A 24,550-nucleotide genomic window follows, 5' to 3' on the forward strand; every position below is an offset into this window, starting at 1 on the left:
AAGTAACTGTAAGAAATAGTCCACCAAAGTGCCCAAGGCAGGATAAACTGCCCAACTGTTCTTAGTCTAACCTGCTGTGAAAGAGCACCCCTGACAAATGCTCCCTGGGCAACAGGTTTATACAGAGGATTCCTCTGACCATTGTAGGGTCTGAATTCAAAGGAGGTTTTAATGATAAAATAAGCAGAATGGATGTTGAGAAAAAAATGAAACTTCACTTTAGTCAAGTGAGCTTATTTTAGTAAGGCTTGGCTGTAATTTAAAGAAGGTTGTTACACACACAGTACAACAGCAAATAAATATAGCTCTGTGCTTAGGGAAACCTTTAAATTAAACAAAAGCAGCATGCAATTTCAACAGCACTCTTGCATATTTAGCTTTCCAGGCAGCATAAGCACCTGCCCCACAAGCACTCACAAAGAGCGATAAACGACAGAAAATCTTGACTCATTTTCACTTCAAATTTTTCTTCTGCAGACTTCTTGTAAAAGGATAAGGTGGGATCCTCCTTCCCAGGGTGAGACAGAGCCTCTGTCTCATGTCTGCAGCAAAGGGAACACAGGGAGAGTTCTGATGGAAGCTCAGGCTGGATCTTGCAGAAAGAGCCTCATGAAAGCCTCCATGCTCTCCCAGACCGAGTATCCAAAGCGGTTGGGGTGGGGTGGGCTGACCTGGGCTGGGCACCAGATGCCTTCCAAACCACTCTATCACCCTCCTTCCCGGACGGACAGGAGAGACAAAGTAAGATTGAAAAGGACTCACAGGTTCAGATACGGCAGTTTACTAAAGCAAAAGTGAAAGTTTGTGCATGCAAAAGCAAAGAGAAAAAAATAGGTTTATTCTCTACTTCCCATCGTTGGCGAGCAATGTTCAGCCACTTCCCAGGAACATGGCTTCAGCACCTGCACCATATTCTTCCTCAGAATCCTAGTTGTTCTCCAGTGATAGCAGCCTGTCCAGTCCTATTCCCAAGTACAGAGCCTGGATCTGCAGACGAAACATTTTAAAGGATGCCAGTCTCACCTTAGTGGAAGGCAAGATCATGGAGCAAATCCTCCTAGAAATTATGGTAAGGCATGTGGAAAATAAGTAGGTGATTTGTGACAGCCAGCATGGCTTCACTAAGGGCAAACAGTGCCTGACAATTTTGGTGGCCTTTGTAGATGGGCTTACACTGATGGATGTGGAAAGGATAGCTGACATGATATATGTGGACCTGTGTAAAGCCTGTTCCACATGATATCCTTGCTCCAAACTGGAGAGGGTGGACCACTCAATGGATAAGGAATGGGCTGTACAGTGTTGCTCAAAAGAGTTGTGGTCAACACCAAATGCCCAAGCAGAGACCAGTGATGAGTGGCCTTTTGCAGGGCCTGGTGTTGGGACTGGCACTGCTCCACAACCCTGTGGGCAGCAGGGTCAGGGGGACTGAGTGCACCCTCAGCAAGTGTGCCAGTGACTCTGAGCTGCTTGGTGCTATCCACACACCAGAAGGAAGGAACAGCATCCAGAGGGACCTGGACAGGCTTGAGAAGGAGGCCTGTGTGAACCTCATGGAGGAGTCTGGTACAGCCAAGTGCCAGGTCCTGCAGACAGAAGTACAGGCTGGGCAGCAAATGGATTGAGAGCAGCTGTTCTGAGAAGGGCTTGGGGTGCTGCTGGCTGAGAGGCTGGACATGACCTGGCCATGGGCACTCCCAGCCCAGAGCACCAAACGTGCCCTGGGCTGCATCCAAAGCAGGGGAGGGAGGGGATTCTGCCCCTCTGCTCTGCTCTGGTGAGATCCTATTTGGAATTCTGCATCCAGCTCTGGGGATCCTCAACTTAAGAAGGACACGGACCTTCAGGAGCGCATCCAGGGGAGGCCACGAAGACGATCAGAGGGCTGGAACATCCCTCCTGTGAAGACAGGCTGAGAGGGGCCTATCTGACCTGGGAAGGAGGAGGCTCCGGGGAGACCTACAGCACCTTCCAGTACATGAAGGGACCCTAGAAAAAAGCTGGAGAGGGCCTTTTTACAAGGGCATGTCGTGACAGGACAAGGGGGATTAAAACTGACAAAGTAGGTATTAGGAAAAAATTCTTCACTATTGAGGGTGGTGAGGCATCAGGAAAAGGTTTGCCCAGAGAAGCTGTGGATGCCCCATCCCTGAAAGTGCTCAAATCCAGGTTGGACTGGGCTTTGAGCAACCTGATCTGGTGGGATGTCTCCCTGCCCTTGGCAGGGGAGCTGGATGAGATGATTTTTAAGGTCCCTTCCAACCCAAACCATTCCATGATTCTATGTTCTCACAATGCAGTTACCAAACAAGCACTTCTCCAGTGCCTCAAAAATAAAGCAGTAGTGTCAGTGTTTGCTGCCTTTGATGGGTTCAGCTTGAAAACCTTTGGAGGCTGTTGTGCTCTGTGCCCTTAGGAAGACAGGTCCTCACCCAGAACATGTAACTTGGGAAAAAACACATGACAAGAGCTACAGTTAAAAAGAAATTACAGTTTTCCCACATTTTCTCAACAGCTCATCGATTTTTATTAAACTCAGAAACTAACCAGGCAAATAGAGATCCAGGAACACAAAAGCTTAAAAATGGTGAACAAAAAGTGTAAATCTACAACACATTGTAACCACTCAGTGGAGTAATTTAATAACCATTTAGTATAAAGATGTTGAGACTTTCCTTTTTCCCACCCAGTGTCATCTGAAATGAGGAAAACTTGTTAAGTGGTCTTTTCTTGCAACAGCAAAAAAAGCTTTTCAGAACCACCACAGTATTTAACATCAACGTAAACAGACCAATAATCTCATTCAATGATGAATTTTGGAGATGTCTCATATTTAGTTGCAACAATAGCATCTTAGGGTCTCTCTGCTTCTTATGCATGTCCTGACATCTCTTTGACCTCCACAGGGACACTGATAGCAAGTTTCTCCAAAATGCCAGGAGATGGGCTGTCCATAAAATGCTTTGACTTTGGAAACCACTGTTTCTTCCCCTCTATATTAGGCAACCCCACACTGAATGGCTCACTTGGCACAAAGTTGAAATGTATTTTTTAGGGAACACAACAGTTTCTACAGAATATTTAATTTCTATACTGGCATTCATGGAGAAAGCAAATTTGAGGCAGCTTCTTCAGCTCCTCTCAGGTTGTCTTTTACCTTGGGCAATAGAGCAGAGAGCACGGTACTCTTAATATGTGCTTCAGCATATGCATTTCAGGTATTTCTGCAATACTCAATTTACTTGCTAGTTTTTTCAGTGATGATGGTTGTTCCATTTAGAAAAAATAGTTCTCAATATGAAAATTTATAAATACAAACATGCTTAGAAGCAGCCTTCCAAAATGGTGTTACATCTGTCAGCAGCTATGTACAAATCAAGTGGGTCTGAAAGCCCTAGTGACAATGTTTAAATCCCCAGTCCTCACATCCTATGGAAAAGATACATTTGACTTCCTTTGTTCAACATACCATTTTAAAGCAGTTTTTCTGGAAGAGAAACTCGGGCCACACACAGAGTTTGGGAGTGTTTCAGATAGGATAGAGGCACTAACATCAGCCTGATAGTCAAGAGGTTTTTTGTCCTCAAGCACATGGTAAAGCCATTCAATGCATGAATTTCTTATGTAGGTTCAGTCTCAGCAATGTAAAGCTGTGGTTAACACAAAATTATTAGAGGTAGGTAATAATCACATGGTTTACTTTTTCTAGCTACATTTAAACTTCACATTTAAGTTTTAGCTCTATTTTGATGTATCCCCTTTAAAAGTGATTTTAGGTTATGGACTTCTGCGAAACTCTTGTCCACTGATTTCTCATTTAACATTTTTCTAGTCAAAAGACACAATAAACCACAAAAATCAGAGAGACAATTCAATACAGTCAGAATCCAGATGTCTGCTACAGGAACATTCAATGTTCATAATTTGTTTGCCTGACATAAACTGGGACATTCAGAATGGCAAATCCTATATGCAGAGTTGGTTATTAGTACTGATTTTTATCAACTTAAAAAAGATTAAAGATTTCAAAAGAATTAAAGTAATTAGATACGCAGTGTGAGATGAAAGCATAGGTATTTTGCTGCCTTCATCAAACTTTGGGTTAATGAGAAACAAATACACCTTATGCAACCTTTAGGAAAGGCCAGCTCTGCAGTCAACAGGCAGCCTGAAAAGATGTTATAGAATAACTGGGGGCCAAGGAGATAAGAAATGTAAAAGCCATATAAAGAACCCAAGGTAGCTTACAGAAAACATAGCAAGAAACTTTACCTGTTTTTTGAGACAGAAAACTGTTAAATTACTTTCCATGAGAATTTTTCTTATTCACATTGTATGATTTTTCACTGTTACCCCCATATTTTCTGCTGAGGGACCCCGATGTCCCTCACAGATGAGAATGTGGTCACACACAGGACAACTCAGGAACCATAGCTCAGGATTTTGCAAGTATGGATTTGCCTCACCATAGTAAAATACATCATTTTGCACTAAGCTAAGTAAGAACAAATATTTTGATGTTTCCCAGCAGAGACTCAGAATACTTTATTCAACTCTTCTGAAACTCAAAGCTACTCCCTCTACCAGGGTATGTGGTAAAAGCTAAAAAACTCAAAGATGGTTCACCGGCAAGGCAAAGAAGCAGTGGTGGGGATGGATAGCTAAAATTACATTTCACTTTCAATGTAACTACACCAGAAATTCATCCTATCCTACCATGAAGTCAACTCTGATGCAAAGACAAGAAAATACCATGCTTTTTTGATCAATTTTTACTTCAAGATTTTTATTGTTTGGTTTTAAATGGGTTTTTTTCTAGGTAGACACCTATGACCTTAGAGACTTCTGCTCAGGGAAGCTACTTCAGCCTTTGCTGACCAACACCCCATTAAGCCTATTCAGGAAAATGGGATTCCCACAGGAACTGCAGTAGTGAGCCCCCTGCCTGGGAGATACTCTCTTTCAGGTATCTTGCTAGTTCTTTTTACTTGTGGCTGGATTTTTGTTCATGTCAGCATGTGGTCAGTAAAACCAACTCCCAAACTCTATCTTTGCTCCTTAACTCCTTCATGTTCCTTGAGTCAGTACCTTTCTTTTGCTCCCCAGTCTTACCCGACACAGCTCAAATCCTTTCCACCAGTTTGGATCCATTACTACTCCATATATTTCACTGGTGCCTCCAGCCTTAGTATCTCCCAGTTTTCATTTCTCTCACTCCGCAACAGTCCTACTCAAGCACCTCATTCCCCCTCTCCAGTACTGGCCTCACAGTTCTCTTGGTTCCAGACTTCCCAGTTTTTACAACTGCTGCGTCTCTCCTCCTCCAAGTAAAGTGTCTACTGGGACATGTCTGGATCACACACACCCTACCCCACTCGTCCTCTCCTTTTCTAAGCAGACAACTATCACTAGTCATGCTCCCAATGCTGCCATGAAAATAAATCTGCTACAGAAATAAAACCTATCTATTTAGGTAGGAAGGCTGCTACAGGTTTGGACAAGGGGATTGTTCTGGTAGCCTAAAGATACCTACTGGACCTCTCTGACATGTGTGCTAAGGGTACAACTACACTACCCTTTCCACTTGCCCTGCATTGCAAAACAGGAATCATGTTTATCCCCAAAGCTCTTTTTGCTAGCCAAAAAGATCTACATCCTGTTTCTTTGGGCACAGCAGTGGCAAATGGTGCACCTAATCTGTCTTAGGAAGTCTTCAGTTATCTTTGGAACCTTTAAGAAAAAAAAAGTGCTGTTAATGACTGGCAAGTTGAAAGATGTGGTGTCTACTGAATGCACAAACTGACCTGCCACAAACACACCAGCTGCAAAGTTACTTCCTTCAACTCTGAACAGCACTTCAAGCATACAAAGTAAGGCACTAGTAAAGCACTAAAGAAGCTGAGAATGTTCATCATTACTCTAATTCAAACAACTTCAATGTATTGCAAAGGTTTGTCTTTGGAAGCAGGTTCTAATGCTACTCTTGCATACAGGTATGCCTCCAAAAGACTGGGCTGAATATCTCTTATTGATGCACATCAATATGCCACACTCTTAGTGAACTTCACATGAAGAAACTATTTCAGATGAAAACTCTGTCTGGCTAACAATCCACTGCATCTGTGTAAAACCTACTCAGAAGAATTATGAGATCCATTTAGTAAGGCCACACAACCTTAAAAGTCCAGTATATTGAATAAAATAATTTTATTTGTATTTAATTAATTTGTTTGTGAAAAACAAAGTTTATGGAATCTGAAAGTTGATGATAATAGGTAATTTTTAACTGAGACTTAATATGAGAGATTCTCTACTCAAAAATATGTAAAACAGTAAGATTATAAAGAACTTCAACATTCTGTGCTATACTGTATGATATGTAAACAATTTTGAAAATACTTCCCCATTATATATTTTGACACAGTATGCACAAATTTAAAAAAATAAAATTAAAATGAAGTTTAAATGCCTCAAGGGATTTCTTAGAAGTAAAGCCATCTGAAAAGCCATTTACAGTCTGCGGTGACAAACTTCTATATAATCAAAATATTCCCCATTTCACAATGCAGAATAACCTGCTGAAGGCAACTCCCTATCAAAGTGATGCCAGCAACACAGATCTGATTGTATGACTCCAGCACTTAAAAGAGCACATTGGTTATACATGGCTTTTAACCCTGGGCTACAATTATGCTACCAGAACTAAATTCAAGTCTAAATCAGTCATGTAGAGAGGTGTGTGTCATCTGAACGCTGTTTAAAGTCCGTGTTTTCCAGATCTGATGAAGGTGGTGAAGACGCTCTGATGCTCTTGTGCTTACATTTAGGGCGGGATGAACTTTGCAAATACCAGATTCTCCAATTAATGACAAACCACAGATCCCAAAGTAGGCATGTAAAGCATCTGAAAGAAAGACAGAAAAGGAAAAAAAAAAAAAAAATTCAGGCTGTAACAGCCAATATTCAACCCATATTCAAACACCTCTGAGTAATTACAACCAAGGAAAACAAATAATCAGGTGCCATATACTGGATCAGCAGGCAATCCCCCTCCTCAGGGAAGAATGATGCATCCGACTCCATTGATTCAGAAGGCTAACTGATTACTTTATTATACTATACTGCATTAAAGAGATATGTACCATACCATATCATCCTTACTTCTAATTTCTAAACTGAAAACTCATGACTGTCAGCCGACAGTCCCAACACAAAGACACGGACTCAACTGGTCAATGAATCAAAACACCATCACCAGAATCCAATCATCAAATTCCTGCAGATAAATAATCTTCCAACACATTCCACATGTCTGCAAAACAACAGAAGCAGCAAATGAGATAGGAATTGTTTTCCCTCTGTGCTTCTCCAGGAAAAAAAACTGAGAGAGAGAATTATGTCTCCCCTTGTGTTCAGAGGGCATGTGAATACCACAGCCGTAATTTAAACTTGAGTTTCGATGGAAGGAAAACATTTCTGCCCAGAGTTACCAGCATGAACTAAAGTCCACATTTCTTTTATAACACCTTGTGCACTACATTTTTCTGAGTGCCACAGCCAAAAAGCAAAAGAATTTAAATATCCAAAAATAACCAGTCCAGAAAGAATTATTTTTTTCTTGCAAGCACTTTTGGCTGGTTACTTTATGAGCAGCTAACTATTGAAACGGCAAAATTAGTGCAAATAGCTGCCAACAGCAAGACTTAAAGAAATTGAAGAAGGCATTACTTTCCCTAGCTTCCTATTTTCCTAAGGATAGAGATTATCCTAAGGATAGGAATTCATGCAGCTTGATCAAGAGATGGCTGCCACCAAAATGGGATACTGTCTCCTGTTCCATGCTGCTCCTGATGTCCACTTTACACCAGGGCTGCAGCTCACTGAGTCTGCCTCCTCTGGGTAGCAGCAAGCTATCAGATTGGATTATCTGCCCATGAAATCAGAGGTGAAAGGTAGAAAGACTATGGGAATTTCATGCGCTCCTTGAAAAAGCTCAACATGTAGCACTCTCTGTAGGTGTCAATAATTTAGTATCTCACTAAAATGATCACAGAATCATTTTGGCTGGAAAGACCTCTAAGATCAAAATCCAATCCTTAACATTGCCAAGACCAGCACAAAACCCTGCCCTTAAGTGTCATATTGTATCTCCAGGGATGGTGACTCAAACACTTCAAGTAGCCTGTTCCAATGTTTCAGAACCCTTCTGGGGAAGATGTTTCCTACTATTCAATCTACATCTCTTCTAGTGTAACTTGAGGCTATTTCTTCTTATCCCATCAGTTCTTTGTTAAATAATGCTAGTGGCCTCCACAACCAACAATATTTTGACGTCTGTTAGCATGGGAACAGCAAGACTACAAAATATTATTTTCCTGAATAATCAGCTGGAAAGAGTTACTTGCTAACATTGAAAGTCCATGTCACACATAGATTATCACCAGCAGTTGACTGTATTCTGAAATTTCTTCTAGTCTTCTTAAAAACATTATTGCACAGTAAATACAGTTTGAGTTCCCAAATTTAAACAGAGCTTTTATAAAGTAGGAGCCCCAGAAATTAAAATCTAATTCTGATTAAGTCTTAGGAACCTTTATATCAAAAGACAACTTGCCTTTCAGATATGAGACAGAGCTTGCAGGAAGCTTAGTTATGTAACTATAACAATGAAAACACAGAAGCAATCTTTGCAATGTTGCATTTATAGTCTTTCTTTGTATCAGGACTGCACTAACTTTGTGGGGAGGGACAAAGGCAATCAAAATCTGACTCCTGGCTCTGCTCAGGACATCCCAAGAGTTACAGCACATGCTTGAGAGCATTGCCCAAAACTTTCTTGAACTCTCACAGGTTGGTGCTATGAGCACTTTCCTGAAAAGCCTGTTCCAGTGCCCAACCACCCTCTGGGTGAAGAACCTTCTCCTAATATCCAAACTAAACCTCCCCTAATGCAACTTCAGGCCACTCCTTTGTGTCCTGTCACTGTCACAGCAGAGCAGAGATCAGTGCCTGCCCCTCCTCTTTGCCTCACAAGGAAGCTGCACCTGCAGTGAGGTCCCACCTCAGCCTCCTCCAGGCTGAACAGACCAAGGGACCTCGGCCACTCCTCACATGGCTTCACCCCAAGGCCCTTCACCATCCTCATGGCCCTCCTTTAGACACTCTCTAACAGCTCAGTGCCTTTTTTGTGTTGCGGCACCCAAAAATGTCCCTGGCACTCAAGGTGCCATGTACTGGACAGTTTGTCCAGAAGGATCTTGGAAGGGACACTACTGAAAGCCTTAGATTACATCAAATGGCTTCCCTTGGTCAGCTGGGGGGACAACCTTGTCATAAAAGCCAGTTAACAGAGGGCACTGAAAACCTACTGGCACAAGTTTTGTTTTCAGAAACTTGCAATACCTTAATTGAATTCTAACAACTTTTAAAATTAAAATATTTTAGCACCTTTTTGAGTATTTTTTACTACTTCAAATAATCCACTTCTGAAAGCATAAGAAGTGCCAGACATACTTGTATAAACACAATCTGTAAATCATAGTACATAACTGCAAAAACTTTGACTCTTTTTACTTATATCAATGACTTCGGAATAAGCTTGAATTATTAATTTTCTAAAGAAACAAATATTTCGATATATTAACCACAATTTACAGAGATTCCTACAACACAATATATCCTTTAAGCAGAACAGTTAAACACATACTAAATAGACAGTGATACTCTTTTAACAGTAATCTAAACAAGATTCACTTCCTTTGTGGCTGAACAAGGACAAATTTCATCTCCCTCTTTCCACTTCAAGAATGAAAATGTCTTTATATTTTGAGTTTTGTTTTGGTTTTCGTTGGTTGGTTTTCTTTGTTTTTCTGGGGTTTTTTTGGAAGGGTATGTTTTCCCTTACACCTCTCAGATGTCTGGCTGCTGGAGTTTATTTCTTACTTAGAACATACTCATTGCAATTTTGAGAAGTTATTTTACCTGGATGGCTGTCGGGCCACTTGGCGAATCCACCAACAAGGCGATCTTGAGTTGACAGGATGTAATTTCGGTTTTTCTCAAAATTTGTATATTGGAATATGTTCAAGAGCTGAAAAGAAATTAGATTGTAACAGTAATATAAGTCTTAGTAACTTTTAACACTACGTCTTAACTAAGTGTTAGTATATTTTTAACACTAGAATATAGTGCCTATTTTTGAGATAAGCAGTAGCAGCACAGCACTAATCTGGTAAACCTCCATTTCCTGCATTTTTTACAAGATGAAAGACATTTATAGCCATGGGTGCATATTGGTGCACTTGTGTCAAATATCTAATGCTTTCAAGCAAAGAAAACAGTGCTTAAAGAAATCAAAACAAGTCAATAGCTATCCCTACACTTGTACACTACCTTCAATGTTGCTCCCACCCAAAAGGAATAGCAAGTGTCTACAGGTTTGTTGGGTCGTCCATGGTAGCCATTCTGTTGCCTCATTATACACCATCTTCTTATTCTGTTCAGTTCTTTTTCTGAAAAAACTTCCTCCAGTTTGCCCATCAAACACAGTGATGCAATACCACAAAATGTAGAGCCCCCTACAGAAGAGAAGAGAAGGGTTTGCTTCTGTGAAGAGAAAGCAGGGTTTGCTATGCTTTGATACACAGATTTGCTGAAGCCTGTATGACCTCAGTCAGAACTTTAACTAAGCTACTAGCAATGAAATCAATGGATTTTTAAAAGTATGGAAGAGTTAATTTTGAGTCTAAAATCCAAATAAATAAGAACACTCAAGTTCAGCGGGTATGTCAAAGGTGGGGGGGAGGGGGGAACTCAGGAACTCCCTCAACCCAGCTCTTGTAGAAATAAACCAGTTCATTTTCTTAAAGCTGTTTCTTTTCACAATGCTGTGCAATTTACACTACACAGCAGTCCAGAAACAAGTAAAAGGAATTGCAACAGAAATATTTCTTCACTTGTAACTTAAAAAAGAAAGCTATTGGAATGCCAGCCATCAGACTGAAGCAGAGATGCCAAAGCCAGCCTCAGACACAATCCCCCAGAGGATATAAACAGACAGAAGTGTCCAGAGAGCAGAAGGAGAAAAAAAAAATCGAACTAAAATTATTAAAAAAGCCCCAAACAACGTGTGCACTTATGGTGAAAATACTCCTGGACTCTTGTGATTGTAATACATACAAATTGTGTTTCTAAGGATCTTTTTGCTGTCAAGGAAACTGTATGGTAAAAAAGATGAACGTATGATCTTTCTGTAGCCCAGCCACCACTTTTTAAAGCCCATCCAAGTTCATTTTGAGTCTAATACCTGATATGATAAAATCAGAGTCTGGGAAAGAACATAAGCAAGCTGCTGACAGGAGACTTGGGCCCCAAAGTTCCTTACAATATCCTGGTGCTTGAAGACCCCAGGATATTTAAGATTATTTTCACTCTGATGCTGAAATACAGTGCTGAAGTATTGCTATTTGTTATCACTAACAGTTTACAGAAAGTTAATTAACCAATTGTTTTAATATCTAGGGGTATAATTTAAATTTTTCAGCTTTATTGATGCAGTAAGAAGGAAACAGACAAAATCCTATCAAAGCTCAATACTAAGGGTAAATGTTTGATAGGATCATAGAATCATTTAGGTTGGAAAAGACCTCCAAGATCATCAAGTCTAACCTTGGACAAATCAGTCCAACAGACTACAGCACTAGATTTAGTATGAGTCACCTAAAAGCCAAAAACTCCTCTGTCACAATCAGACTGCTACTTCATGGCACAGAAACATTTTGCCTAAAAATAGCAGTCTATTGGGGATTCCTATCTTCAGATCTAGCAACTCTTTACAAAAATTAACTGCTGCTTCAAGATTTGAACCCACAACAGATGCTGTATCTATCAGAGGAAATGCTTCTATGTTTTACCAAAGCTGTTGAAATTGGAAACAGTCAGCTACATGGCACAAAATCTCTTGCAGATAAAATCCTCAGAGTAACAATGACACATGGAAAAAGTTTGCTCTGTCAGCAACAGCTGAGAACTAAAAGCAACACCTTTCAACAAAACACGAGATAAGATTTCAACAAAAACACTCATAAGATTGCTGGGAGTGATTAAAAAAAGCCTGTCTGTTCAGATATTAAGCTAGATCTAAAGGAAGAAGTGATATTTGGAGACATGTTTTAGATTTGCTCCTCCTCACACAGCTTCCTCAGAAAGGAAGGAAAGGTATGGCATACCCTGCACCTGCTACAGCACTTTCAATACCACTCTGAAAAGTGTAGAGCACTTTGACATTCTTACCATGAGATTCCAGTCCAGCTCCCTGTGCCAGGCCATTATCATAAGACTGAAGAAAAAAAAAATCCCAGAAAGCAGTTAATTTAGAACCACAGCACTTTGACAGACATTGCAATTTCTTAGTTTACCAGCAAAATTATCATCAGATCATTGCCATGATTTAACCTCATTAAATTCTGAACCTCCAAAAATTCTTGCCACAACACAGTTAACAAATCAGCTCTTTTTCAATGCAGGAAGTTTTTATGACTTTCATCGAGTTAATTTTAGTTGTGACACAAGTCAGAAACCTGAAAAAGGGTAAGCAACAAAGAAAACAATCATGTAATGCAGGTATAAAAAGAAAAAAAAAGGCTATGTAATCAAAACAAAACAGAATTAAATAGATAACTTAATCTGTCTCTAATCCAAGAGCAATTTAACATTAAAAAAGAGGCAAAATGCAAAGTACTACTGTGTGTAGAATACTCAAATCCAAGCAATTCTTTAGTAAGAATCAAGTACATCAGGCTTTAAAAAAAATGAGAAGGGAACAAGAAGCAAGAAGAAAATTATAACATCCATTGGAATAAACTTAAATTGGCCTATAAAATATTACTGTTAAAAAATACCATTACAGTGCTGAAAAATCACTCTGTTAAGCGCAACAGAAGGGGAAACTCAAGTCTGACAAAGCACCAAGAATATCATAGTTCATGTCTATCATGAGCAATCTATGGACACATGTATATGTAAGAATAATAATCTTTCTTCCCTAAAAATCCATTAAATCATTTTACTTGAAAAGAAACAAAAGACCATGTAAGAAATTATTCATAAAATAGCAAATATTTATTTTACAAGAGTTCATAGGATACCTAATGAATTATCTCTGAACAAATACCAAATTGCTTAGTAGGAAAAATGAGGTGTAACTCTTGAAGTTAAATTATATCGGCCCTACGTATTCTACATCAACTGCTCAATTAATGATTGGATCTGATCAGACACAAAGCACTAAAAATCCTTCTCCCACATCCTCCAGGTGCTGACTGTGAATTTCTCACATTTTCTCTGAAACAGTGGCTAGTAGATACAGGACACCTTGACAAACCAATAATGACTCCCATAGTCCTAATCAAAGAATGGCTACAGGACTATTGTATCTCTAGGAACTACCTAAGGATTATTTTGTGCATCTGCTTTTAAAGCTGACATTGAGAAGAAAAAAGTAAACAGAAGAAGACACAGAAGCTACACTAAAACGGTATTCCTAGTTTTGAATTGTTGCTGAAAGCTGAAGCAACTGAAAATACTAATATCTAATACATACACTTCAAGCTGCAGCTTGATTTCTCAGGTTTGAATGAGTAAATTTTAGTAACCTCTATGAACTTCTGAATGTTAAAGCACACAGTGTGAACTCTTCCTTTTTCACTGCCTTTTGAGAATGCAATACAAATGTGCTACCACACTCCACAGATGCATTAATTGCTAAGAAAAGGCAAGCTGATTAGCAAAGCTATGCTGGCAAAGCTAAATAACTCTACAAACAGCAATTTTAGGAGGAGGTGGTTTGCTTTATGTATGACAAAGTAATTAGCTCTGGAGAAAAGCTGTTAAGTGTGCATCCCAAACACTACTATGTTGTGCTGTACAATTAGCTTTAAACTCTAACAGACAGTAGCTGACCCTCGGCAAACTGACACCTATTTATTTACAGACAGCAGCTGCTCTCTGGGGACTTGTGTGCCTTAAAGAGCTAGGGAATACTTTCATTTCTTGGTCCTTTTGAAAAGACTCCAGAAATCATATGCAAAAGGAGCTCTTGATTACTGCAACATGACAACTGTATAATTAAATACTATCCTCAGGAAATGTGTAAATTCAGTTTGGTAAAATCTTCACTGCAAAGTCTACAAGTTTTACAACCAGCTTAACTATATCAACAGACCAATACAAGCACATTTGAGGAAGACTATACTAGAAGCAGCAGCTGATATTTTTAAAGCTTCTTGCAAAATCTCTATTAAAAAAAAAGCGCTGTTGCAAAGAACAGTGTTATTGAGCCTCTGTAAGTCATTCAAAATCTCAGCATCTTAGTATTTGTTGTCTTTTGATTAGTGATATATCGAAGTTTTGAATGTGAAAGACAAGAGTCAATCTACACTGCTAAAAATTGTGTGTTGAAATCTGACAATTTTACTGGCCTAGAATTATTTTTGTGATCAGCATTGTATAAACACTTTTTTAGTCGAATTACAACAAGAAGGCTATCTATTCTGTATGAAGATTCAATTATTTTAACATTTTAAACATGGTTTATGTTTCAATCTCCTGCTGTTCTTGAAATGCCTAACTAAACAAATGCACTCCGTCATTCAGCTGTATTGAATTGCATGTCACAATCCTTATACCGCATCACTAAAGGTATCAAATTCCAAAGCTTATTACAAACAGTACTGCGGTCAACCAGTTACATTACTCTCAATCCAGATGAGTTGTACTTCACATGTATGGCAATCTGAAAAACTGAAAGAAGTTCTGTTAACTGTCATGTGTTTCATCTAGGTGCACACGAGTGACATACAATAGTAAATCAAAACCACACCCTTCTGTAAAAGCAGTTTGGTGCTGAGCAATGAAATCCCTTTTTGTCTACAACTAAAGAGAGTGACAGAATGAGGTGACATTGTGGCATTGTGACAGCAAAATAGGAATAAGCATTTACAATAAAGCCTATAGTTATTAATTGTATAGTTAATTACACAAGGAGCAGCAAATGAAATAACCTCAAAGAGAATTTACTTTTAATTGTTCCATTTTATAGGTTAGTTTTAGCACCATCTACAAAATCTTAATGAGAGAAATCAAGCTAACATTCTTGGATGCCACATTTCACAGTTGTTGTGTTTATTTATGAGATAAACTTTAAGAAATACCTGGCTCCTGCGATAGGTCATTGAACTGAAATACATCTCAAGGAAATTGGTGGAAAGAGATGAATGAATGAATGAATGAAAGGAAAGAACAACTACTGCTGTGAAATGATCTTCACAGTGGGCTGCTCCCTGAATGTCTGAGACCTCTTCAGACACATTCACAGCTCTAAATGTGACCAAGCAGGATGCAAAGGTTTTGTGTCTTTTCTCAGGATTGCCAGACACCTAGCAACTGAATTAATTCACAGAAATACTGGTTGGCCAAGGAGTGAAAACCCAGCAAACACAGTGTACACTAGTGTACATGTGCATGCCAACTCTGCAGTGAATTCACAGCATAGAAGTGGTTTAAAGAAGTCCCACGGAACACAGTGTAGAGTTAACCTAGTTCACAGTAAACCTGGACAAAGATACAGTGTGTCTTGCTGCACATTTCTGCTCGCTAGAATGACTGCTCCCTAAAGAGCACTGCTTATTGGATCTCTAAGTTACTCATTAAGCTAGCCAGGAAAAGACACAATCTTTGTCATAAGCCACAGTGTCTTCTGAACTTTGACCATGGCAAGACTTAGTTCTACTTTACCAGTGAACTGAAGTATTAGTAGGAGGCCTTCCAAGATGTCTTGCCATGGTAAGGCCTCAATTATTAGAGGTTTTTTAAAATGTATCTTTTTCCAATAGGAACATAATGACTGGAATTTTCAGGTCCAACAATTAATGCTAAGCTCTAGAAACAAAGTTTAAATTTGGTTCAAGACCTACACAATAAATCTCCAGTACCACTTCAAAGCTCTAAACTTTCAAAAAATCTCCACTTGTCTGCTCTGTTATGGCCTCATCTGATGCTGTCTGTTTTTTCTTAGAAATAAACAGTTGCTTCTCCCTCTATTTATTTTTTCAGTGCTGCCTGTTACATTATGTATTGCTGTCACACTCCAGTTAACAATCTAATTTCCAGAATAAAGACTCCTAGTATATGAAATACTCCTTTTACACAAGCTGATTCATACCTTCCACAGTTCAACTCAACTTTCTCTGTCCTCTTCCTAGTTCCACCATTTCCTTTGGGATCAAAACTGCACTCAAATGTTCACAACTAACAGACAATGTGATGTACAGAACTACAATGAGGATTTTGCTCTTGGGTTTTGTTTTCTATTCTTTTTTAACACTTGATTCTCCTACTGTGACTCTGCTAAGTTATTTTACTAAAGACTGATCTCAGCAAACATTAAGGTCCAGAAATGGTCAGAGGATGAAGAATGTTCCCTGCCTAATTGGTAAGAGCAAGCACTCAGCCTAAGCTCCTCTCTCAGACTGGAAGCAGAATGGATAAATCATCGTCCTTGGGTGAAATCCACTGAAAGGACTCAGCAGGGATATTCTCATGCTGAGAACCCACGCTAGCTATGGGGAGCTACCAGCTATGGGAGAAGGGCTCTTATGGGAAGCAGAGGAGGAAGATTCTAGGATTGTATAGAAACTCCCTTATCATGGACTGTTTTCTGGGGAATGCAGGGGTAAGCATAACTTACTATGGGATGGCAAGGGAAAGGGCCAATGGTAAGAAACAGAAATATCAAAGCAGACTGGAGAAGAACAAGGGGAAACAGAGGGGAAAATGGGATAAAAGGTGCTACTAGGATGTGAACAGACTGCAGGTCCATATCCTTGTATGACTGAGCCCTGGCCTTGATCATCTCTGTCTGTCCAGGACTATGGCAGTGTGCCAGAAAACTTCTTGAGGTGTACAGTAAGAAATACTAAGACATCCAAATACCTCCTTTAAAAATAAACAACAAATAAAAAACAATTTGGTCTGAAGCAAGAGATTTTAAAGTCTTTTTTTAAACTTGTTTCTCACATAAATTGTACAATCCTGCTGCTGACAGCAACTACTGAAAATAGTCATTTACAACAGAAGCTGTGTGTCATCATAAATTTGAGTCTTCTTTGTGGACCACAAGAATTTAACCTGTGTTTACTCTCACTAAAGGAACTGCAATTTTCAAGCTTGCTCAGCTTCCTTAAAAAATTGCGTTTCAGTCTTTGAAAATGTAACTCAATTAAACGAATGAAACAACATGAAAAAAAATGGAAACTTCCTTTACTCCAATCGAATATGAAGACAATTTGCACAGATACAGGAAAAAAATGTGTACGTACTCATGAATACATTTTTTCAATCCAAGTATCGAATAAATAAATTATGAAGTGCATGACTGGAAAGACTTAAGGATGAACTCATGTCAATTAGTTTATTTGAATCCGTGTATCTTTTAAAAAGCAATACTATAGCTCAATGAAATATGAGGATTTTATTGGTACGCTTTTCCAAAGTGCTTTCTGCACTTTTTCTAAACAGAAACATCACACCTTAGTTTTCAAAACCTTGCTTTTAACTGCTTAATTATTTTAAATAAAGAGGCTTTTTAATACAATTTGCAGCAACCAAACACACCAAATAAAATTATCTTGCTAGCACACATATTTTAATGAAAATACAAATGCAAAAAGCCAATGTACTTTGTAATTCTCAACTTGCTAGAGCAGGAATTAAAAAAAAGAAATTACTGTAATACAGTTTGGACAGATTTTTCTTTTAAGCCACAGTTAAGAAAAAAAGCTTAAAGCCTGAAAGCATAGGAAAAAGCAACATTTTGTGAACACTCACCATACTTCTTCTAATGTAGTCTATTGCTTTCTTCATATCCATGCCTGACCAGTTATCGAGCATGTAGCAGATGCAGGAAGCACAGTACACAAACCTCATATCATTTTCACTTCCTTCCAGCACTGCACAGAAACTGAAAGAAACATTTCTGTCTTTAAACACTGTTTTGCCTGTTACACCAGAAAATATGAAATGCGGTTCAAAGAATTGCACAGTGTTTTCTCTAAAGATTAGTTTACAGGAGTCTCATAAATATAACCCAAAGCTACACTAGGTTTTCGTTTTAGAAGATGTGATTCTAAGCCAAGGAAAATGCATAGAACTCTAAACATTTAGGAGCCTGAGTAACTATTTCCAGCAACATAATGATACTAGTGCTTATTTATTCCAAGATGTTTATACTTACAGTCTTTAACCTATTACAGTATATACAGATACATGACTTACCATTTTACCTCTTTTAGGCAGAATTCTTTGACTTCCTAGGAATCCTAATAGCTCACAAGGCTTTCTTTCCTTACTGCAACTTGAGGACCAGTTTCCCAGGTATGTATAAAGGCAATTGCTCATACTACTATTTCTAATACAAATGGTGAATCAGTTTTTAATTAGTTACTGTTACAATTGCACCAAACTCTACGAATATTTAAAAATTTTTGACCAGGGCAGTAACCCTCCCCCTGTACTGGGCACTGGTGAGGCCACACCTCAAGATTTGAGTTCTGTTTTGGCCCCTCAAGACAAGTAAGTCCACTGAGGTGCTAGAGTGTGTCCAGGGAAGGGCAGTGGAGCTGGGAAAGGTTTGGAGCACAAATTTGATGAGGAGCAGCTGAAGGAGCCACAGAGAAAAAAACACCAAGAGGACAACTTATCACTCAACTGTCTGGAAGGTGGCAAGTTGGGGGCTGGTCTCCTCTCCCATGTGGGACAGAGGAAATGGCTTCAAGTTGTACCAGGCGAGGTTTAGATTAGGTATTAGAAAAAATTTCCTCATCAGAAGGGTTGTCTAGCACTGGAACAGGCTGCCCAGGGAAATGGTGGAGTCACCATCCCTGAAGGTATTTCAAAGACATGTACATGTGGCACTTAAGGACATGGTTTAGTGCTGGATTTGGCAGCGCTGGGTTCAAGAGTTGGACTTCATGATCTCAAAGGTCTTTTACAACCTAAATGCTTCCATGATATACAAAACTAGGTAAATGGTTGAATTACCTGTGACAATAAATAAACCTTTAATTGTTTCTTCTAGGACTTGCTGCTTGGCAAGCCTCCATTTGGTTCGAAGAGCCAGTTAGTACCCTCTGATGACTTAACCATTTTCCAGAAGCCAGCACGTGTTCTATGACTTATGTGACTCCTAATCAAACTATTTTTCTAATAGAACAAAAAGATTATAGCTACTTCTATAAAGAACATGTCTCTTACATTCCGTTCCACATGTGGGTAGTGGGAGTTGCAGCATATAAAGCATCTTTTACCTTCCATCCTCCAGCTGGAGAGCTCTCAGTCCTGCCAGTATGGCATCTTTATTTACTCGACTTAAATCATCTCCAAGAATAACCAGACATGATAGTCCTGTGTAAGTCATTGCTATGTGCCCACTATCATAGGGATGAGATATACCTGGACCCTAAAAAAGGAGAAAAAAATAGAAATTTTGAAACATCGCAAGAGCTTACACTACAGTAAATATTATTTTTTAAGGTAAGAGGTAAACAAATTACTTTTCCCTTTACTCATTATGGTTAAACTGAAGATATCCTGTCCAGCTTTCCTCACCAAACTCTGCTCAGCTTTCCTTATCAAACTAAGTTACTGCCTAACTCTGCTGCTCTTGTAAACACTTGGTCAGAAAAAAACTTTGACAAGAACTCCATTTGAGGAACAATTAAGGAAAAAAGAGGATGTCTTCACCTAAGTTTGTCCTGACACACCACTGGGATTAGCTTCCTGGCAGCTGGGTAAGCACTCTTAAACAACCTAACTCTGGAGGTCCCTCAGCAGAGATTTTACAACATCATGATCTACAAGGAGAAAGCAGTGTGAGAGATTATTAGTAATCTCTCTGTCAACTGAAGCAATACCAAATTAGCCACTTACCTACTTTGATCTCTATTTTAAAATAATAATTAGAGTCCAAACACAGTATTTATATACCAAATAATCACAGAAACATAGAATATCCTGAGTTGGAAAGGACTCACAAGGATCACTGAGAAGCAAAATTATAGTTAAAGGCTGAGTAGTCCCATAATACAACTCATAGAAATGGGAAAGGGATTGATACAGCTATGCTAAAACTACTACTTTTCTTTATGGTATTTTAAGGGCCCATCCTGGACTGTACTACTTCATGAAAACAGAAGCCACATATAACAAGATGACTGTGGATACCTGGGATGGTTCAGTTTGGAGCAACTGGAAGATAACTATTTTAAACACATAAAATTATGTCAATACTGAGTATTAGAGATAGATTTTTAAATGATATTTTACTAGCATTATTGCCTAATCAGTTGCAATTCTTATTTTGCAATTAATCCTAAAAACACAAGGAAAAAGCAGTATAAAACCAAGTTTAATGTTATGTTATGTGTAATTGGTATTTTTCATGCAAGTCACGCTTATTTCCAAAGCCAAAAGGCTTTTCTTCTAGTAAGAAACTGGGAGAAAAATTGTTATTACCCACTAGACAGCAAGAGACTGCTTTCACACAAGGGAACCAGAGACAATTGGGAAAGGGAGGCAGAAAACAGGGTGAATTGGGTTCAGCAACACTGAAAAAGCTATGTAACAGAGGAGAACAGGAGTGTATGTGCTGAGAGCTGCACCTCCTCTCCCTTTCTTCCAGTCCTGGACCCTCTCTTGAGGAGGCATCATGAATTTCAACAGCTCCCACTCCCATCCCTGTCTCCTACCCTACACATTAAATTGCTTTTGTTAAGTGGTCTCTATTGACCTCAGCTAATGCACTGGTGCAGAGTATGCTCCGAGAAGACAACAAAGGGAGTATGGCCAGGGTCTGTTCTCCATGCACTTTACCTTTTGTAAGAATTAGTCTGTAGGTCCCACAGGAAATAGATTTACTTGGATCTCAGAGATGGAGTAAACAGTTCTGTTCTGTTGGAATTACCACCATGTTCTTCACAATCTCAGCCTTTTTTAAAAGAATTAACACTTAAAAGATTTAAGCTGGGGGAAGCTTTCAAACATCTAAACTTGGCTCAGTGATGTGACAGTGTTCCCTACTATATCAATTAAAACAGCTATTAAAACATAACTCACGGCCACCAAAAATTCCCAGTGACCACTGCAGAGCCAAGAAACTCTCTCTCCTGCAGAAGCATGGGCAAGATCTCTTCAAACACTAATGAAGAATGCTACTAAACATGCACTAGCACTGGCACAGTCCCACTTTCAAGACAGGGTTCCTTCACCCAGGTGCCAATCCACACACAGAGCTAAGCGGTTTTGACACATTTGCACAGAGGTGTGTGCTGAGTGCTAAGTCCACCAAGCCAACACACCTGGTTACAGCCAAGAAGCATAATTATACTTTCAAAATATGCAAGTGTGTAGTTCTTGTATTTATGAAGATTCCTCAATGCAGGGAAGAATGATGCGCAGAACTCCACGATATCAGAAGGCTAAATAATTACTTTATTATACTATAATATACTATAACTATTTTACACTGTATTACACTAACAAGATCTATAGTAAACTGAAGAAACTCATGACTGACTGCTGACCAGACAGTCAACACAGCTTGACTGATAGGCTAATTAACACAAACAGTGTCCACCAGAATCCAATCAAGCAATCCCTTTAGGTAAATAATCTTCCAACACATTCCACAAGTCCAAAAACACAGGAACAGCTAATGAGATATAATGAGATAAGAATTGTTTTGGTAATTCTTTTCTCTGCTTTTCACCATTCAGAGGGCATGTGAATACCACATGTAGCTACCTAATTTCTAAATAAATGCCTACTCAACAGCTATTTAACAATCTATCTTTTGCATGCTTTGATGTATTTCACAACACATTTTGCAGGTGTTCAGTTGGTAGGGGTCTTCACTTGGACATGGGTAGCCTCAGCTCTAGAGGCATCTTTTTCATGTTCTTAAGTTTATTGAAAGTACAAGATTTTAGCTGTTGCCAAATAATTAGTGGCTAAATTCAAGGTGTCTCTGCTTCTGTAATCTCTTTAATAGTTTCAAAACTATTCTGCAAGACTTGTTAAGTTTCTCACTTCGTGGAACCACAAAATGGCCTGGGCTGGAAGGGACCTTAAGGTCATCTAGCTGCAACTCCCCTGCCATGGACAGACACTTTTCAGTAGACCATGTTTCACAGGACCCCTTAAAATATACAGAGATGCCTGCTTAAAATAAAAAATATTAGTACAGAGATATTTTGGCCCAGGCTTACCTGGGTCTTTATAGTACTTATTTTTATCTTACATTTACTTTTATATTCTATTTATTGTTATCTTTTCTGTGATTCACTCTGCAAAATATTTATAACTATTCATCTTTCACCAGTATCAGTGTTGCAGCCTTGAGAAAATACAATGTTGTGTCAGGAACACAAAAGATATCTTTCTTCCCCCGAAGTGAAAGGACATGTTAATTACCACAATCTTACATAAAAGTTGCAGCTATTGAAAACAAAATTCTGATTCACGATGCTTTCAACATAGTAAAATTTAATCACAACACTTTAAACATACTGAAAATACCTAGGCCTACCTGAAACTTTGAGGAGGCTGTTTAGCCCTAAATTAAAAAGGTAGTTTAAACTGCAGTAACAGCAAATCTGAGACACTTCAAAATATGGGGCCATTTCAGTATAAAATTATTTTCTAATTCTAAAAGCAATCATGTTTTGAATGTGAAGCTAGAGGAGTCACTCTTAGCATTCATTCACAGTTAAGACTGCTACAGTTCATGAGGGCTGTGCTGTGAGTTGGTGAAGTGGATATGGTTTTGTTTCACTTTTGCTTTTGTCCCAAAAAGATGCAAACACACTGCTGTCAAACACCTCAAAGGCAACAGCTAAAAAATCACAACTCCCAAATCAAACCCAAATAACCTGCTCTTGAGAGATTTAGTAAAGCTGGATATGCTAACATAACTTTCATTTTTTTCTATTAGTTTGAAGGGCCCCTACTGACTGAATAGATTTGGCTATCACTTTCTTAAGAGCTCAAGAATGAAATCACTGTAGTGGCATGTAATAGATAGCAAATGTCCATGCAAATCCAAAATGCTTACAGACTTTTTCAGAAAGTATTTTTTATGGCAGACTTAACAGAACACTTTTAAATAATGAAAAAAGAAAAATGACTTGACCATAAACACATCCCAGAGTCATGGCAGTGAATTTCTAACTCTTTTTTTTCTGAATTATTTCAGGACATTTCAGGTAACAGTGCTGGAAATGCTTTAAACCTTTATCTGCCAATAAATCAAACAGATACAATCCTTCAAATGCAGATACAATGAAGAAAGTACTGCAATGCTTGAATAAAAACCTCACCCATGTGCAAACAATTTTCTAGAGATAGTGACCTTGTAGCTAATTTCTACAAGTAACTTGATTCCACTCCTTTATCTCATATGTACAGTGGCCAACACATTCTAAGACACCAGTGGACAGCAACATATTTCCAGTAAAGATAATATTTCAGCATGAAGCATTTACTATTGGAAGGCAAGAATTAAATTAAAACACCAGAAAGTGCTGGGAGGAGAAAACAATGCTCTGCCAATCTTACAGACTTTTTGACTTTATGGCCCTTTACAAGATCTCAGAACTATGTCCAGAATAAACTCTTCTAGCTTCATACACTGGGGAGGATTTGAAAAAGGCTTCCAAAAGTATGCACTATTTAAAATACTACACTGTACAGCTGCTAAAGGTACAATATAACTGGAAAATAAAAGTAGAGGCCAGTGTGCAGGAAGGACAGAAGAAGTACAGTAGTTCTATCCTGTGTTCGAGAGCGAATCAAATTGTACTGAAAAGTGGATGAAAAAATCTGTGAAAGCACTAAACTAGCCTCTGCTAACCTCATTTCTGTCTTTTATTAAAAGCATTTTCTTTTCACATGGAAGAACTCTCTTGAACTGGGCTTCAAAGCATTTGCTCTCATTGTCATGACAAACAGGGATGAACAGACGTGCCTAAGTCTGGGTGGTATCAGGTGCAGTCAAATATGAATGATTCAACACAGGAAGGGAAATATAGTTGCAGACACTCACTTTGGAAGAAACATCCAGGCCCAGTCTATTAATACATGCCTCCCTGGCTGGTGTCACTGCCAAGATTTTAGGTGGTTTTTTGACAGTGGGATGGCCTACATGGCACCAGACACACTGGCAGCATCAGATGGGATTCACTTTTCTCAAAGGACCTGGACAAGCTCCAGAAGTGGGTCATGAGAAATTCATGAGATTTAACAAGACCAAGTGCAAGGTGCTACACCCAGGTCAGGACAACCCCAGACTGGGAGGGTACAGACTGGGAGAGAAGAGAAGTCATGGAGAGCAAAGGGCTTGGGGGTGCTGGTGGCTGAGAGGCTGACCTGGCCCTGGGCAGCCACAGCCCAGAGAGCCAAACATGCCCTGGGCTGTGTCCAAAGCAGCGTGGGCAGCAGG

The 24,550-nt window shown here is 39.1% G+C and overlaps 1 protein-coding gene across 1 annotated transcript in view; it reads right to left on the reverse strand.

The window, feature by feature from the left end:
- Window positions 1-4,399: 4,399 nt before the first annotated feature.
- The window catches only part of PGGT1B (protein geranylgeranyltransferase type I subunit beta), a 34,219-nt gene continuing 14,068 nt past the window's right edge, over window positions 4,400-24,550 (reverse strand). Inside the window, 7 exon segments of the mRNA XM_005493404.4 lie at window positions 4,400-6,767; window positions 6,770-6,904; window positions 9,982-10,090; window positions 10,393-10,577; window positions 12,292-12,337; window positions 17,884-18,016; window positions 19,362-19,513. Of these exon segments, the coding sequence (XP_005493461.1) occupies window positions 6,724-6,767; window positions 6,770-6,904; window positions 9,982-10,090; window positions 10,393-10,577; window positions 12,292-12,337; window positions 17,884-18,016; window positions 19,362-19,513 (804 nt within the window). The 3' untranslated portion in view covers window positions 4,400-6,723.

Source organism: Zonotrichia albicollis, chromosome Z (assembly GCF_047830755.1).
Source record: "Zonotrichia albicollis isolate bZonAlb1 chromosome Z, bZonAlb1.hap1, whole genome shotgun sequence".
Lineage (NCBI taxonomy): Eukaryota > Metazoa > Chordata > Aves > Passeriformes > Passerellidae > Zonotrichia > Zonotrichia albicollis.